The sequence below is a fragment of the Parasteatoda tepidariorum genome, chromosome 5 (assembly GCF_982258835.1).
Source record: "Parasteatoda tepidariorum strain Cologne lab strain chromosome 5, Ptep-v5.0, whole genome shotgun sequence".
In the NCBI taxonomy this organism is placed as follows: domain Eukaryota; kingdom Metazoa; phylum Arthropoda; class Arachnida; order Araneae; family Theridiidae; genus Parasteatoda; species Parasteatoda tepidariorum.
This window is the reverse complement of record NC_141759.1, coordinates 62,491,952-62,511,486: the sequence shown is the minus strand read 5'-3', so window position 1 is coordinate 62,511,486 and position 19,535 is coordinate 62,491,952. Positions and strand designations below refer to the sequence as shown.

At 28.4% G+C, this 19,535-nt stretch overlaps 1 protein-coding gene across 2 annotated transcripts in view; it reads right to left on the bottom strand.

Moving 5' to 3' along the window:
* LOC107437977 (very long chain fatty acid elongase AAEL008004) overlaps positions 1-14,260 on the bottom strand; it is a 30,366-nt gene extending 16,106 nt beyond the window's left edge. The window contains exons 1-4 of one of the 2 annotated variants that reach the window (XM_043050817.3): positions 13,938-14,260; positions 8,331-8,521; positions 5,375-5,455; positions 3,562-3,618 (exon numbers count right to left, since the gene is read on the bottom strand). In XM_043050817.3, the coding sequence (XP_042906751.2) occupies positions 3,562-3,618; positions 5,375-5,455; positions 8,331-8,521; positions 13,938-13,992 (384 nt within the window). In that variant the 5' untranslated portion in view covers positions 13,993-14,260. Of the gene's footprint in view, positions 1-3,561; positions 3,619-5,374; positions 5,456-8,330; positions 8,522-13,531; positions 13,655-13,937 lie in introns of those variants that run through there. The other variant, XM_043050818.3, reaches the window with a different exon arrangement.
* Between the last annotated feature and the right edge of the window lie 5,275 nt (positions 14,261-19,535).

The following is a 19,535-nucleotide window of genomic DNA, read 5'->3' as shown; positions in this document are numbered from 1 at the left end:
ATAAAGAAGTAGTACTTTATTTAGGTCAGGTAAGAACTAGACAATGGTTTGGGAAACATCCCTGAGAATGATTTGAAGATATGCCATCATAACTTTGATCCTCTGCAGAGATGGCAAAATATAAAGTAATAAATAAAATAGTAGAGTATAGTTAAAAAGGTATTCAAATAATAGAAAATAAACTTTAAACACTCTAATAATTTATGCAATCAATCTCTTACATAAAAAAAGACAGTATAAACTTTTAAGTTTGCAAGTCAAACTTTAATAAGTGTATTATAAAAAGTATAAAAAATTTCATAAAATAGAATCCTTTCCTATTTTATTATACTAGCCACCTTTGGCAACCAGTTCGGTCAACTTCACTAATCCTTCCGTTCAGGAGTCTTAATGACATTTCAATAATTATTAAGAAAAATACTTAAGACTATACTCAGGATTATCAGTTTCAACTCTTAGCATGGTGTAGAAAGAAACCCCAAAAATTGTGAGAAGTTTAAGGACATGGGCTAGCCCATAACTTCCTAAACACATGCACCAGAGCTTCACTTGATACAAAAAACATATCCTTGATTTTTCCAGATTGATAAAATTTTTTGATTTCTCCCTATTCAATGACCTCAAATCAATGATTGCAATAAAAGAGTTTAACTGCACACATATCGATCCTTAAATCAGGGATGAGATTAGCCAAAAGGCAAAAAAGCTGAATTTCCACGATAGTAAATTTTACACAAGCGCAACCCTTTAATAATAAATTCCAGACAATTTAAGGTAATAAATAATGTGTTGACATACAATTGTGTACTAATCTATTATTATATAAATGATTACATTGCTACTTAACATTTAGTGAAAATAAAAATTACCAATTGAAAAGCTGGAAATTATATTTTTCCTCAGTTCACATAAGAGACAATTATTACTTGAAAAACTACCTGGTTTAGCAAATTAAAACTACTGAAAATATACATTAATATTTCATTTCTCTTAATAAATACTGTTATGTGATTTATAGCAAATATATCAGTAATATTACTTTTAAATTATATTGGAAAAAAAACTTTAACAATGGACCGAATCATATCAATAACACTGAAGTAGAAATATATAGTAAATCCTTAACATACAAAAATTGCTATTTTAGTTTGAAAAATTACATGACAATCAGCAACTGTTTAGATAATTGTTTTTTTATTTGATAAGAATTTTGCATTTTATAGCATAAATAATAGCAATTATAAATAAAATTTTGATGATGAGTTAATTAACTCTTTTTCCAAAATTGATGTGATTGCTTTTGTTTACGATATCTTTTATGCTTGCTATATTTAGTCATTAGTCCATCGTCAAACATCTTGTGACAAATCCCATTTTTTCTTCTTTGCAAGCACAGAATGTAAGTTTTGAATATATTCCCTTCCAGTTTCTCTGATATTGTAACACTTACATATACTAATAATCGTCGTTAGAAAAACAGTCACCTTTATAGTAACTAATTAAAAAAAAATTTACTTCTAACAAGAATCGCGATAGTTCATCTTAAAATTTCGTGAATATGAATAACAATTATGGATTTTGAAATAACATGAATATGAAACTAGATATACGATTTTGAAAATGAGAAAATACAAACTGGGATACAGAATGTTTAAAACGCGTAAATACAAATCATGATTCATAATTTTTAGATCGCGTAAATACGATTCATGATGCGTAATTTTTAGATTGCATAAATAAGAATTATGATGCATACTTTTTAGAATGCGTGAATGCGAATCCCAATGCCTTATTTTAAAATCACATATAAATACGAAAAGCAATGTTTGATATTATAAACCGCATGCGCAAATCATGACATTGAATTTTAAACTTGTGTGAATACCAATCGCTACATAGGTTTTTACAAAGGCGTAAATACGAATCACAATATCGGGATTTTAAATCTCGCAAATGAGAATCGCAACATACAATATTCAAATCGCGTGAATAAGAATCGCTACACGTAAATATGAAAAGCTATGTTTGATATTAAAATCGTGTGAATAAGAATCGAGATATTAGCAGATTCCAGGCTTGGGACCTTTAAAAGACTTGTCAGAAGCAGCGTCGTTTGAACTACGAAAATCGGATCTATCTGGAAGGCGGGTAAAAAATTCGGAAAATCTTATCTGCTGCGTGTAAAAGGGGAGAAAATAGTTCAAATAAGTAAAAATGAGAAAGGATTGGTAGCTATGTAATTTGAATTTTTTGTTTCTCTTTGAAAATCGGTGAATTTTCTGAAAAAGCGGAATACTTATAAAAAAAGTGAAATTTTTAGAAAATCTGAATTTTTGATAAAAAAAAAAAAAACTGAAATTCAAGAGATAAAAGTGAAAAAAGCGGAAATCCGCTAAAAAGCGGAAAAATCTCATCCCTGTTAAATAAAGAAAAATTATCAAAATAAGGATTATTATAGTCATTTATAGCATTAATCCTGTTTACCTAAACCAAAAAGGTATGCAACACTACACTAAAATATAGTAATTGAAGGTCTAAGATTAGACATATCAGAATTAATGCAATAAAAACAAATGACCAGTATGCAAAAAAAAAAAAAAAAAAAAAAAAAGATCTGCTGCAAAATTTAATAGTTGTAAAGTTAAAGATCTTCCAGTAACAGAAAAATAATTTTAAACTATTCTAATACACAATTATTTATGCAATCAAACTAACCTTTATATCAAAAGGTAATATGTATATTATTAGAAACATAGGTAATATTATAAGAACTTATAGAAATGCAGATCGCTCGGAATAGTTTCCTTATATTTTTATTAATTATTTTATTTCATTATTAGCTTTTTATTTTGTCAATAAATAAATCAAATTTAATTTAATATTGCTTTTTCATTAGATTTCAAAGATATATAACAATGAAACAAAATTTCAATATGAAAACTAAAATATTAATTGCATTGCACTATAAAAAGATTTCAACAAGCCTTCTAAAAAATTCCTTGAAAATGAGAGCACTCAAACAAAATAAAGTAAGAAAATATGAAAATAAAGTAAATTGTTTTCTTCGGCTCAAAATCATTATTTTTATTTGAATATAATTATTGCCAATTACATAATATTTATAAGCTAATATTTATATACTAATATTTTTATATTAGCATGCATTTATATACTAGTATATATCTACATTTCAAATAATTTTTTCTCAATATAATACTCAAACATCTACACACGCTTTATAACATGAAAACTTGGTTTCTAGCAGTTTTTAATGGTTTTAATCAGTTTTTTAATGCCTGTCATGTCAAAATTCAGCCCTTATTTAAAGTTAAACTGATGAAATCAATCCTCCTGTATATATATATATAAAAATAGCACTTCACAACTAAGCTTTTTTTTAAAAAATAAAAATGACCAATAATGTATATTACCAAAAGAATTCTAACACTTGATAATTTTAATAAATTTTTAAAATAGTAATAATAAAGAATTATTATTAAAAGATCTACTAGAACTATTTTTCTATTGTTTTTTTTTTCCCTCAATCAATTCAATACTTACTGTATCTGTAAACTCTACCATCTTTGATATATAAAACCACCAGCAAACTTTCAACATCTGAAATAAATTAAAGCAATAATCAACCAACAATCAAAATCATGAACAACAAATACGAGAATATAATGAAACAGATTTCATTAACATAATCTTAAAAACTTCTCATCTCAATTGAAATTATATAAACACATTAAAGTAGAACTATTTAACTACAAAAACATTATGATGCAATAAATCAGTTCAAACTAAGGAGGGCAAGTTTCTCCAAAGGTGGAAAAAACTGCCTCAAAAGAAATAAATTTCTTCCAACCTAAGTGGAAAAGTTTTTTTTTTTTTTAACTTTTGAAAATTTTTTACCTTCGATGTTTTACATAAAGTATAGTAAGTAGAACTTAATCTTATAATTGTATCAAAAACAATAATAACATTTTAGAAATACAATTAAAACTAACAAATCACAACTACAAATAACATACTGCTTTCATAATCAAATACTGTTAAATATGATAATCAAAAACCTATTAGATAATATGTTGAAGATACTTCTGAATAGGTATTTTTAATAGACATTTCATTTCCACATAATCATAACATTATTAATCATAATTTATGAAATTTGAACAAAAATGTTTAAGTTTGAATGTTTATTAACAAATTAATGAATTTCCATTAATGAATAATTGAAAAATTATAATTTTTCAACCTTTTTGTTATACTAAACTGAAAATTCTTAAAAAAGATAATAAATTTTTTTAACTGCATTTTTTTTATGTAGAGTATTTATTTTAATAATCCAATGTTACAATATATAATAGCATAGTAATTTTGTTTATAATATAATAACTTGAATGTATTATGCTTAGAATTTACAAATATAACTTCAGTATAAAATTAGTTCTCGTAATTTTATTGTTAAATAATATCTTAAAAAATAAATTTATGGTATAAAAATTCTGAAATTCTGTATTCCATATGGTATAAAAATTAGCATCTAAAATAGCTATAAAATAAATTAATATTCCAAAAACATTATAAAAATTAAAACAGTAAAGGAAAATCTTAGTTTTTCTTTTCATTTGATTCTAACTAAAAACAGGATATTCAGTAAACAGAAAAAAATATAAATACACATATTAATTGAGGTATAAATGTACATATTAAAGAAAATAAGAATAACTTAAATCCAAATTAAAAATATTTTATTTTTATGCAATATAAGTTTTAAAATTCTTTTCAAAACAATAAATATAAAACTATTCTTATAATATTTATCACCAAGCAATAGCATCGGACATTTTTAGTTTTTTCCATTTGAGCAGTTTCTTATATTTTTTTTGGTTTCTTCTGTTTTTTCCCCCACTTTCTTCCAGTACAAAATAAACAAGTGGGAAAGAAAAGAATCATCTTACAACTTTGTTCCTAATATTAAATGAATGAAATAACTAAAAACTTACAATAAAATGCGAAATAACTAAACTATAAATATTCTTAATAAAAAAATTTTAACTTTCTATCAAAATAATTATATTTTACAGAAACTTTTTAGAGGTAATCTAGATTTACTGAATTGATGAAAACATTTAGGCAGCAATTAAATCACACATGATTAAAAATATAATAAAAGTAAACTTACTATATACTTTACAGTATATTTTAATAGGGTTATATAAAATAATCGTAGAAGTAAAATAATCCATGTGTTGCTTCTTAATAAAAAAAAATAGTGCAATTTAAACATTTTAATAAAATATTTGCAAATAAATAGATTTCCTCTTTATAAATATTTTAAAAAAATAATAAATGAGAATTTACTCACACCAAGTGCTTCAGTACTATTTGAATAATCAACAGGCTGACATTTATAACTGTATGAACCAAACCAACCATAAATTCCAAACTAAAATATAAAAAAATATTGTAATCATTTTAAAGATGAAATTTTTAAAGTCATCTTATAAATAGAAACAAAACAACAAAAACTTGTTTTAAAATCTCAGTGACAGAAAATGAAAAAATATTCATTTATTTATAATTTGTATTAAAAAAAATGTAAATTGGGTACTTTCCGTTAGCCGGGCGTAAGCAAAAAGTCGCAAAAAAATGTAGAACACGTTCAACTTATTTTAATTTTATTTACTCTTTCAAACACTGATAAAAATGGATGTTCACAAAAGAATTAAAATTAAATAGTTGAATTTCCTTGAGCTCAACTAAATGAAAATACCATAAATTATTTTTAAAAATAGTACACAGATATAACCAGCTTTATATGTGTTGCTATATATTTTCAATTCCTCTCTCATGTAATACAATTCCTTTGTGTAATTTTTTCTAAGTTATCTATCCCAATGAAGGATTTTATTAAATAATTGAAGTAAGGTATATTTAAAGTCTAATACAAACTATTGCAAGGATCTACAAATACTGGTACCCAAGACATTGAAAAGAAAAAAAATTGTAGGTGTGCCCAGAGTTTTAGATAAATTTAACCTCCTTCTTAACATAATATCAGACTAAATTATGCTTAAAATTCAACATTCCTATAAACTTATACCTTCATTGCTTGCACCATAGTATTCCGCACTGATCTGTCGATAAATGTTTTTATACTATGTCCATGTTATATTAAGCAGGCATATTCGACAATCTTGTAGTTTGTTCTAAAATTATACTTTTAACAACTTTATTTTTACTGGGGTCTGTCTAGTTTTTTCTGAGATCTACCTATTTTATGAAAATTTAGACATAATTTGTGAAAATTAAAAAATAAACACAAAAATATGGTAAAAATACTGATTTAACGTTTCTTATGGGATTCAAAAATAAAATTTTAAGATAAAGTATTTTGTGAAACTACCGTTTTCCCTAAAGTTGAATTTGTGAAGGTACCGCTAAACGGTAGTAAATTTGGCCAGGACAGGCCCCTGGTTTATAACTCATTAAATTAGAAATACTATTTCCTCTATGTGATACTATAATGTTTTATTTCTTAATAAGAGTTGTTTTCTGTTTCTTAATAAGAGTTATTCTATTTCTTAAAATGTACACATTTTTTAAGGTGTCAGAAGATAAAACAAATTTTGGAGAAATAGCTATATATATAAAAAGAAATAGAAGTGTTATAAATTTTAAGATGCTGAGAACATTCAAATTTTTTTGCTACAACTATATGGTTAACTATATTAATACAAATCCCAAATATGATCAAGACAAGGTTTGTTTGAGGTTTATAATATATATATCAGGGGTCAGTCTAGGACAAATGTACTACCGTTCAGCAGTACCTTCACAAATTCAACTTCAGGAAAAAAGATAGTTTCGCAAATACTGTTAAAAAATCAGGTTTTGAGATTCTCCTCCCGACTTTTTTAAATTTTATTTCTGTATCCTAGTAAAAAACTATAAATCCCTGGTTAATTATACATTGCTTGCAATGATACCCTCCGAGGATTACTACTAAGACGTAGTATAAAAATTTTATTCCCTCCCAATGCTTGGCTAAGAGCATGCCAAGATCCCGAAATGCTGCAGGAGAAAAGGAGATCAGTGCCTCGGTTCCTCAATTGAGGTGGAAGAAAAGGCGCTAGTGGGAGCTTTTATGCCAGCTGCCACCTGGGAACAGGTAGCACGTGTTTGGTCAGAGAGTGTGAGGAGCCTAATCAGATGCTTACACCACGTTATAGCGAGTGTTCTCTGTAGTTTTTTTAAAATGAAACAAGGCACCCCCCCCCCTGTAAACTTTACTGGAAATCTTTATTCTAAGAGATCTTTATTTTTTAAGAAACTTTTTTTGTGAAACCTTTTTCTGTATACCAGTCTTTCTCATAATGAAAATAACTTTTAGTGCTACTATTGTTAAAGACATGTTTTTATTAAATTCAAGTTGAAATTTACTATAGACAATGATTTTTATGGACTTTTAAAGTTGGATACAATTTTAAGTCTAAAATTTCACAATAGCAATTAATTGTTTTTGAATATATGGGGGAAATTATGTAGAAATTTACCAGTCATAAAGGAATTTCATTTGCTGTAACAATTCTTACTTTACCATATTTTTGTGTTGATTCTTTAATATAATTTTAAATTTTCATAAAATAGGTACCTCTTAAAAAACCTAAACAGATCCTAGTGTATATATATATACAGGGATATTCATAATTCCCTCCGGGGTTTCGAAGCGTTATAGTAAAAAAAGGAAGACAAATATGGCAAAAAAGAACACATGAAATTATTCCGAAAGTATTCAAGCTTTAATTTAAGCAGTTGCCGGTAGATGGCAGTAACATGTACCACTGAAGCCAGGTAAAGAAAAATGGCGTTTACAGGCGGAGGGAATTATGAATAACCCTATACACAACTTGTGTATATATATACACAGGGGTCCGTCCAGGTCAAATTTACCACCGTTTAGCGGTACCTTCACAAATTCAACTTTAAGAAAAATAATAGTTTCACAAAATACTTTTCTTTTAAATTTTATTTTTGCATCCCGTAAAAAACGATAAATCTATATTGTTGTGTTCATTTTTAAATATAATTCTTAAATTTCACAAATTATGTCTAAATTTTCACAAAATAGGTACCTGTCAGAAAAACCTAGACAGACCCCTGATATATATATATATTCTGGGTTCTTTCAAACTCTACAATACAAGAAACAATTTCAGGAATACAAATTAGTAAAATTTTTACATAATATTAGATATAATACGGACATAACATGAAATATCAATACAGAAAATGAATGAAATAATTACCAATACACTTACACCATAAAATATTAAAAAGTTGAATATAACCATCATAAAATTATAAAAAACCATCAACCACCGGATGTCTAAAGGCTCTCTATTTTTCATTAGACTAGGACCAAAGAATTTGACTACGTAAACATATAAGCTACATATAAAAAGCGTGAGAAAAGGACTCTGTGTCATAACCCAATTTGCAACACGAGGATCTAAAATAATTAAACAAATATTAGTAACAAATAGCAGTTATTGAAAATCATTTATGAAAATTCATTGATAACATGTTCACTTTCAAAATGATAAAAACATTAGAAGTTTATAGAAGTACATAAATAATTTTATAACGTTTAGTTATGTTGGAAATTTTCTATATTGATAACTGCATTAAAATGACAAGCAAGAAGCTAAATAAAACTTAAAAGCAAAAATCTTTTCTATATGAATCTATGAACAAAAACCTGACAGTGTCACATAGGCCATTAATGTTGGAAGGAATGGATGGTGATAAGAATATCTTGAAGTTTCAAACTTTATCAAAAAAATGTTTTGCACTAACTTTTACTTAAACTGCTATGAAAGTGTTTACTAACAATATTTTAAAGTACTCTCATAAAAAATTCATTCGAAATAATTAGAAAATTGAATTTTTTGAAAATGATATTAAGTCTATGCAGGTGTAACAAAATTATCAGATTAGAACTAAGGATTGGCAAGATTTTGACAAGTGACAGTTTTCAAAAAAGTATCCTAAAAAAAATAATGAATTGATAAACAAGCAACTTACAACTTGAAAGCTTTTTTTATAATTTAAACTGAAAATTATGAGAGAAATGAATATTCAATATGTGAATTTTTTTTTTTTTTTTAAAGAAAGGTGTTAATTTAAAAAATAAAATCAAAATTTGAAACCAATAAAAAATTTATTAATCCACCGGCCTGAAAAAAAATATACCTATAAAATTTAACCACTTCAGAATAATCTTTACCAAGTACATATTTGTAATAATAATCAGAATGAAACCTATAAATGCAGATAATTTTAACAGTGTGCGATTATACTTTAAACAGTGAATAAATTTTTTCAAAATGAAATATGAATGAAAAGGCAGTGTTTTTAAGTGACAGCAGCTTATTTCTTTTTTTTTTTTTTTTTTAAAAAGGCAAAGAGCACATTTATAGAGATCAAAGCTGCCAAAAACGCTTAGGGCGAACACTGTATTAGCTATTATAAATATAAAGTATTTTAAAATAAACAAATATATATAAAATTACAAGTAAACAATCATGTTCATGAATTATTTTAACAAACGTTTTTTCTTCTTTTCTTTTTGACAATTACTCTTAAAAACCCTGATTTTGGTGTAGAAAATATTAAATATTATTTAAAAAAAAAAAAATTTCAAAATTGCAATTTATCCAATCATTCATTTGTTCAACCATTGAAAAAAAAAATTCAAAAAGCAATCATCTATAAAAAAAAAAAACTCTTAACAATCATCTTTTTCATTACCTACATGTAAAAATAATTTCTATTTATTTTCATTTTAACTACTTCTTTCCCCGAAGTATGCGATTACAAAAAGTTAGTTTTGAAACCCTCTGTTATATGAATAAGACTGGAATTCGTAACTACTCTTTCTATTTTAATGATAGGGTGCTTAGACTGGAATGTAGATGTACTAAAACTATTATAACATAATAAAATAATATGTAATTAGGCAATTTATTTTAATAAACTTACTTGTACTAAACGGTGATTGTAACTTAATTAAACACTGGAATTGACTAATCGAAAAATTATTAACTCAATTAAACAATCATATTTTTTGTAAATTATAATTAATTTACTCATAACAGAATATATTATGCTCGTGATTTATTGGAATCATTCATGTGTAACGGGCACATGTATAAACGGGCATTCTCAGAGCCTAATATTTCCTTAGAACAAAGTTTTCTTTAAATCAAAATTTCCCCAAAATTGTAAATTTTTGTTTTTATTTATCACAATAACTCTTTTTCAAAATATTTTTGCAATGAAAAGAGTATGTAAGAAAAAAATTTATTTAATTTTACCCAGGGTTGGCACGTTTTTGACATGTGACGGTTTTTACCGGTTTATACCATGGTTTTTACCGTCATGTCAAAAACGTCAGAAACTGTCAAAAACCCATAGTTTTGGTAAAACTGTATTTTTGAGTTTAACTGCTTATAATTTGAAATTAATTCATTTTTGGGCAATAAAATTAGAAAAAAAGTTGTTAAAAGATATTTAAGAACAGATTCTTGCATTTTCCCAACATGATTATCTCAAAACATACTATTTGAAGTAAAATATTAGGATACTAAACAAAATTTTCAACATTTCCAAGCACCATTTTGTTTGGCATATTACATTACTGAAGAATGTCAAGTCATTCTTGACTTAGAGTTTGTTAGTAGTTACAAGCTTTGAAAGTTTTGTTTAGCTTATTTCTGATATTTAAGAAATGCCAAATTTTAAATTCTTTTTAGTTCTTGAATTTATTAATAGTTCCAAGCTTTTTTGTTTGTTTATTTCTAACAATTAAGAAGTGCAAAATTTTGAATCCTTTGCAAATCAAGCTATAATGATAAAAGTAAGTATCACTATTTTCAAGAAGTATATTACAATATTTCTATATAAAAGTATATCCTTCTATAAGAATACATGTATATAGTTGCAAAATCAATAGCAATCATTTGAAACATTCATTTATAAAGGCAATTATGTGAAAATAATATATTGCCTGCTATATGCCATAAATGAAAGAAAACAGTAGGTTTTTGATGGTTTTTACCGGTAAAAACACAGTTTTTACCACTGTCATGTCAAAAACCAGTTTTTGACGGCAAAAACCCAAACCTGATTTTACCCGATTCTTGAATTGAGATCAAAATATACTGAACTAATAATAAATTATTTAATTAAATTCCAGGTCCTTCTCATAAACTTAAGGAAATTAAACTAATAATTACTTAAATGGACATATGTTTTTTCAACAATGAAAAATTTTGCAAAGCAGTATTTTTTAATATTAAAAAAATTTTGTATGAGCTTTTTAAATTGAAAATTTTCCAATGGCTGCCTGAATTTCCGCAAAAACCTCACACGATCATACAAATTCTACTCCAGCGCATGTAAGTAATAATAATAAATATTGTGAATAAAAAATAAATTTTATAAGTTAAGATCAGACAATTATTGGCAAACACTTCAGTTTTACTTAATCTAAAAAATCTCACTAAATTTTGGCATTAAAAAACTCAAATCAACATTTAGATAGATAATTATTAACTCATAGTTATTACCTATAAACTAATTAGTTAAAATACAACAAATAATATTGATCCTAAAGTATTAAGAGTACCGTGTTTTTAGCAAAACCAAATAGTTTCAATAGTTTTGGCTATATTTTTTTAAAAAAGATAGAAATCATAAATCATAATTATAGTAGCATATAAGAAAATAGTGTGCATCACTTATTATCTAATAAAATGTCCTTAATGACAAAGAAAATTGTCCTATTTTTTGACAGTTTTTCATGTGCAATGCCAAATACCAGTTTTTGACATCCAAAACTCAACCCTGTGTCAACCTTTTGACAGTTTTAACCATGGATAAAGCCATTGTATCAAAAACCCTAAAATGAAAATACTGCATCAAAAATTTTAAAAAAAAAAAAAAAAAAATTTATTAGTCAGTACAAGTATTTCTAAAGTAGATTTTGGTACCTGCACTTGCACTCATCAAGCATTGGCGACAACCAGGTAGTGACAGGAAAAAATTAGAGCTGGCAAAACTCAAGTTTCCTTTTTAAAAAATTTTGGCTAAACTTCCTTTATTTTAAATTTGCAATTTTTTTAAAAAAAGTGTGTTGAGATTTTCCTGAGGATAGCTACAAGTTATACCCTTCAAGTTTGTCTTCGTTTGTGATGTTTCTTAAGAAACGCGGCTCAGAAGTTGCCAAAATTTAAGATTATTTTGGTGCAGGTCACGGTTTGAAAAAAGAAATGACTTATTCATAAACTTGGGCTAGCAAGTATTTTTGAAACATCATGCACGATGCTTAGCCAAATCTTTCAACAAAAAATAAGCATCTTTTAAGTACTAAAAAAATATTTTTAAGTACTCCTATACATCAACAAAATCATTTTCAAAGACTTTACATGATCATGATAAAATAACTAGTTTCCAACAAAGAACTCCTTTTCTTGATTATATTAGCCATTATAAAATGATCAAGAGATTTTTTGGTTCACTATCAGAGGGGGGGGGGGGGAATGAACCCTGAAATAGAGAATATCTTGCAAAAAGCAACAGAGTTGCACATGATAGTGCAACAATCTCACTAACCCAGCTTAGCAGACTTACATGCGGACTCGCAAGTATTTCATCAAACATATAAAATTACTGGTGCCTTCATATGCTAAAAAACTTGCGGTACACCAAAACAGATTGTGGTGCAATGAATTGTGAAAACGGTGAATGTGAAAAACATGTGAAATGTGAAAACAATGTGAAAAACACACTTTTACATAATTCATAACGAAAATACATTCCCTTTTCAAAAAGGGAAAATTAAGCACTTTTTAAAAACACCCAATGAAAAAAGCACCTTTAAGGGCTTTTTTCATTACTATAAAAAGTAAATAAGCACCTTAAAGCACTTTTTAAAAATGCTATGCACCATGCCATGGCTTTAAAAACTACAGTACAATCTTAATAATCCAACTGGGATGGACTGCCCAGTTTGCTACAATGAACATTTATGTAAGACTTTACCGAGGAAAGCTTTATGTAAAATCAATATAAAAAATCTAGTTGTGTTAATGAACAGAATTTCTAAAATGCAAAATCAACATTTGCATGTTGTTATATGTTGAAACAACAACTTATAGGATAATTTGCACTAAATTCTGAGAGCATTTAAAAACAGCAAGGAGATGTTTTACATTTTGCAAAGGAAAAAAAATTGTAAATGCCTATAAAATTAATCTTTTAGTTGCATAAAAAAATATGGTCATTTACAACTAATAGTGAAATAGAACGCTAACATAATTTTAAAATTGAGGAATTAGGTACATGAAAATCAAAATTTTGCTTCGAATGAGAAATATAATTGATTTACCAAGATTTTTACTAGCAGCGCCAAGAACACACCCAATAAAATACTAGCCCGTTAAATAGAACTACTTACTGCAATAAATTTTCTTCAAAATGCATTGGGTTTTCTAACTCTTTGTATTCATTCTTAAAGATTGAAACTAACTTAAAAATTCCCTTTTTTATATAAAATGAAACGTTTGACACGATTTTCAAATTAAATAATTGTTCAATTCAAAATCGTCATTTTAGTACAATTACTTTATTTATTACTAGTTATTCGAACAAACTTAGAACACTCTTCCACAAATCTCATATTAGCAAAGGAAAGAACATTAATAATATATTAAAATTAATGAGATTTAAAAAAAATAAATTTAAAAATCCCGGCATTCACGGTTCACTGGTTAATTTCACACATGGGACGATGTGAATCAGTCTTGTATACACCTAAGAATACTATCACACAAGGTTTGTGAGTGGAATATTAAAAGGCTTACCACCAATTTCATTGAATGTTCTATTATAAAACTGCATTGCATCGTCCCAAACCATTTTCGACGAGAGTTAGATAACGAAATGGCACTTAAACTCGCCGGTAAGTAACCAAAACAAATTGGACACAGGTAAAAATCGCCCAAAAGCGGCGATTTCCTGTCTTTTCAAACACCACACCTGACTAGACCTTGCCTTCAATCAAAACAACAAAACTAAGAACACCGCTAAAAAGCGTAGACAGCGCCACTAAGCGTTACGTACCGCAAAGAGAAAGCGCGGGCGGAAATCAAAGTAGGATAGAAAAGAAAGAGGAAAATGTAAAGTGCTGAAGTGCCGCAGCAGGGAAGAGCGCTGTTGTGATAAGATTTTTTAAATATTGTTAGCCCTGGGCAATCTTATTGGGTGGATCTGACAAGAACTTATACTTTTTTTAACAGTATTTTCATTTTTACTTTTCTGAAAACTTTTTTTAGGGAAAATGGATAACAGTTTTGCATAAATATAAAAAAATTGTCAGCTTTGAATAAAAATTATGATATATATTTTTTTCTTTTTAAATTTATATCAGTAGAGTAGGCAATATCAGCAGTGCTGATATTTCTAGGCGGTGCAAAAGTGCCTTAATAGCTCAATCAAATTGTGCAGGAAAATAGGAATAACACAGAGATAATATTAATAAAAAAATTAGATCAGCCATATAAGAAATTGTACCAACTAAATAATCTTTTAAATGTGTATTTGTTAATTTTTAATATTTAAAATTAAAAATGATGAAAAAATTATGCAAAGTTTAAGGGTTTAAAAAAATTTTACATCTTGTTAAACTATGTGAGTAGAGCAAATTTCAAAATGAGTTTAAAAAAATTGACGAGAAATAAAAATCTAATAATACATTTTTATTTTTTATTCCCCAAAATCAATAAAACAAATTTGATTGTTTTTTTCAATTGTGGTGCTTAAAATTGCTTGTTAACTAACAAATGTCTTTTCATTTGATACCTTACCCAAATTTGCAATTTTAATAATTTTTTTATAATAAGGTTGAAATTTATCTTATTGCTGTTTTCTGTTTTACCTTGTGTAATTTTGCCTTACTAAAATAGAACTTTAAACTATTGTTTAAGGGCATAATTTTTGAGTTAAACATAAAAGTTCCGGTAACATGATCTGCTTAGAATCATTCCGCTTTTTCAAAACTATCTGTGTGGGGGTGTATCAAAAGTTTTCGGAAATAAAACAATTATGTTCTATTGAGTAAATCATACCTTGGTACCTTCGCAAATTTCTGTTCTGAAATTCAATAATTTCTCAAACGCTTAACTCTCAAGGGAAAAAAATGAAATTATGCATATGAAAACTTTTTTTTTTTTTTTTGAAAACTTAATTCTGTGAAAGGGACATACTCAGAATTTTCTTGAATAAAACAATTGTGTAATTATATCTCAATTATGTTATTATATCTCAAATTTTTTTCAGCAATATTTAAATGCAATAGTAATGTAGCTATTACAGGACTTAATATTCTTAAGGCAAAAATCCCAGAAGAAACTGTGTAAACTATAAAACCGTGCACTAAAAATGAAATGCGAAGAATTTTAAAGTCACGTTTATTTAATTAAAGCTTACCTAGTTTTTAGAAAGAAAAAGAAAAAACAATAAATGTAAAATACTCGTCTGCATTTTTCGCTTCATCTGTATTGCTCGTAAATTTTTTAGATAAAACCAAGATAAAAAGTAGTTTTAAGAATAAAATAGCGATACTTGTGTAAGTTGATGATTTAATATTTTTTAATGACTCTTACATATATAATTGCATAATTAAATTTCCTACTTACGTTCATTTTCAGTTTTAAATGCAAAAATGAAACAAATTTTGCCCTTGAATCAAAATCAAACTATATAGAATAAATACTACTCCTTCATTTCCAAAATACTGTTATTTAATTACTGGCATTAAACAGTTGATCCGTATCAAATATTCAGCTGTACCCTTGTAATTTTGCACCAAAGCCAGAAGACAAGAAAAGCTCTTGGAGCACGCAGGAAGAAACTCAACTCCACTTTTTAAGTTAAATTAGTTAATTAAGTTAAATTAATCAAATAAGTTAAATTTAATCTGTATTTGCGTTTCGTAAAAAAGAAAACCTCTTATGCTTTGCTCGGCGACAAGTTGACTCTAATTTCTGATCCATCAACGACAAGGGATATTTACTGAAGCATATTTACCGTTTGCTGTAACGGATGATAAGTTCTGGATTTTTAAATAACAATTATTATAGCAAAAATTTAAAATTAAATCAAGGTATCATTAAGCAATTTTTTTATTATTATTAATCTCACATTTTACACAAGGAGATCCTTTCAACTAAAGAAAACCTCAGACATACCTCAAGACCTCAGGGAAAAAAAAGAAGAATATAGAACGCAAATGAAAATGGAAACAAAATTCTTTATTATATAATAATGGTGAACTACGAGGGTTGCTATTTATATTTCTGGCCTAATAGTGAAAAAACAAATATGTAGGATCGAAATTGGTTTTATTGTTTTTCAAAATATTCTCCATGATGATCAATACACTTTTGCATGCGTTTGAACCAATTTTCAAAGCACTTTTTCCAGTCCGATTGAGGTAACTCCAAAACAAGCGTTTTGAATGCATCTACCGCTTCTTCGGGGGTCGAAAATCGTTGTCCACGTAATTTATTTTTGATGTGTGGGAATAAGAAGAAGTCATTGTGTGCCAAATCAGGGCTGTACGGCGGATGACCCATCAGTTCGATCTTTCGCTCCGTCAGAAATGCCTTTGTTTGAGTCGATGTGTGAGAGCTCGCATTGTCATGATGAAGAATGATTCGCCTGTTCTTCTGCTTTTTTTCAAATTTCTCCAATGACTTCTGGCAAACAAATGGGCGTGTACCATTCAGAATTGACCGTCCTGCGTTGCTCTAACGCCACTGTTGCCACATGACCGTTAATGCCGAAGAAACAGGCAATCATTTGTTTCCATGTGCTTCTTCCTCGAACAACTTTTGTTGGTTTTGCCTCGTCTTGGAAGACCCATACAATTGATTGCTGTTTTGTTTCCGGCTCATATGCATAGATCCATGATTCGTCACCTGTGTAGATGTTATACACAGCCTTTGATGTACCTTGAACGTATATTTCCAACATTTCCTTGCACCAATCGACACACGCCTTTTTCTGAGCGTTTGTCAGATTATGCGGGATCCAACGCGAACAAATTTTTTTACGCTCAAATGTTCATGCAATATTTTATTGATGCTAGTCATACTAATGTCCAAAGACGCCTTATCTCACGGTATGTCACATGACGATCTTGCTTTATCAGTTCACGCACAGCATCGATCTTTTCTGGAACAACAACGGATTTTGGACGACCTGCACGGGATTCGTCCTGGATCGAACATCGGCCACGATTAAATTCGTTATACCAATTTTTTACAGTGCTGTAGGATGGCGCTTTATCGCTGAATAAAGAATTAAGTTCATCGAAGCACTCTTGTCTTGACAATCCACGTCGAAAGTTATGAAAAATAATGGCACGAAAATGTTCACGATTCAATTCCATTTTTTGAAAGAGAAGAACTTTTCAAATTACTGTCAACAACACAAATGAAGCTATAATGGTAAATCGTCTGCTGAATTTATGTTTAAAAATATCAAACTTTCGATTAAAATCGTCTGCGGTCGCCTAGCAACAAATACTGTTGCCAAGGCCAGAAATATAAATAGCAACCCTCGTAAAACATTTAATTCTTCCAAAACGATATACAAAAGAGTGACGATACAGACAAATGGTGACTTTACAGCTTTTCTTTGTTAAAGCTTTCATTCTTGAAAAGGGTACGGCTAAATAAGTAGCACCTGTACTTAGAGTGAAAAACAACAGAATTTTCGCCTATTTTTGCTATTAGCTGAGGAAACATGTATTTATTTTTAATAATTTATTTTATTTATTTATTTATTTATTTTTCTGTAATACACAAATTTCTTATAAAAAAAGGTAAAAGAAATTCTTAATACAGAAATTCTCAATCTCTCTAATTCTCTCTCGGAAATCTTCAAGATCACGAGAGCAGCGGTTCCTGATTTTTTTCAGCTATGGAACCCTAGATGATCAACCTTTCGGCGGAACCCCGACATGATAAAGATAATTGCGAACATATAAACCAATAAATTATTATTTTATTTGAAAATATTTAATCAGAGGAATGGACCTGTGACGGCTCAGAGGGTAGACCACTCGCCTTCCAATGATGTTCGTATCCTAACGATGACTGGTCGAAACAAAAGTGTTGGTGTAAAATATTCTCAATAGTAGACGGATCATGGGTTAGATTCCCCTTGCCGTCAGGCTAATTGTGGGACTTTTTCGTGGTTTTCCTCAACATGTAAAGCGAATGCAGGTTGATTCCATCAAAAAACCCTCATCAAAGGCAAATTGCTACCAATATTTGATCTAAGAGTTCCCTTGTCTTCTGGATTGGGTTCGAAATTACAAGGCTACGGGGTTGAAAATTCGTAGTCGTAAACTCGAAATTGGGTCGGCTGTTTAACGACGGTTGCAAAATTAAAGGAATGAGAGCCGTGGTGGCTCAGGGAATAGAGCACTTGCCTCCCAATCACTTGACTCCGGTTCGAATCCCACCGATGGCAGGTCCATACGAATTTCGCATACGAATCGGAACGACCACAATGCTGACGTGAAATATCCCCAGTGGTAGACAGATCATGGGTTTTAGAGTCTCCTTGCCATCGGGCTAACCTTGGATGTTTTCTTTTTTTCCTCTCCATGTAACGCAAATGCGGGTTAGTTATATCAAAAAGTCCTTCACGAAGGCAATTTTTGCCGAGTATTTTATCCAGGAGTTACCTTGTCTTCTGGATTGGGTTCATAATTACAAGGCTACGGTATAGGAAAATAGTAGTCGTAAACCCAAAATTGGGTTGGCTGTTCAATGACGGTTATAAAATAAAATAAAATTAACATTAGACTGGCTACAATATTACAAATTTGTCCCTCATATATTTCATGAATGCGGACTGTCTATTAAAGCTTTTTCACTTTAAAAGTTGTATTCTTATTCCTTAAAATCTCTTATCACTTTCTCCCATTGGCAAATCACTGTATTTTACAACAGTTATAATGGCAGTAATAAATGTGCTAGTGCTCTTGAAATGAATAGTTCCGTTCCTCAAGAAGCTATGAAGCTGCTCATTAAAATTATTAACAAATTGCTTTAATAAGTAGTACTCATTATTCTTAAGTCATATGTAACTACAGTTCCCATAACGGTAGGACGTATTAAATAATAAATAAAAAATAATAATTTCATGTCCTAAGAACTATAAATCAGTTCTGTTGACTTCAATGTTTTCGCGTTCAAGTTATCTTTGCTTCCTTAAAATGTTTTAATGATTGTAACCTATATTGGTAACAGACTGCATGCTAAAGTTGTCTTAATAATGGTAGGAAATATGCTCTTTGACAAAATTGATTTCAAATCCAACAGACTTAGACTTTTGCTTTTGGGCAAGTTAGTATAGAATACGCAACTTTCTCGGTGAATACCAAT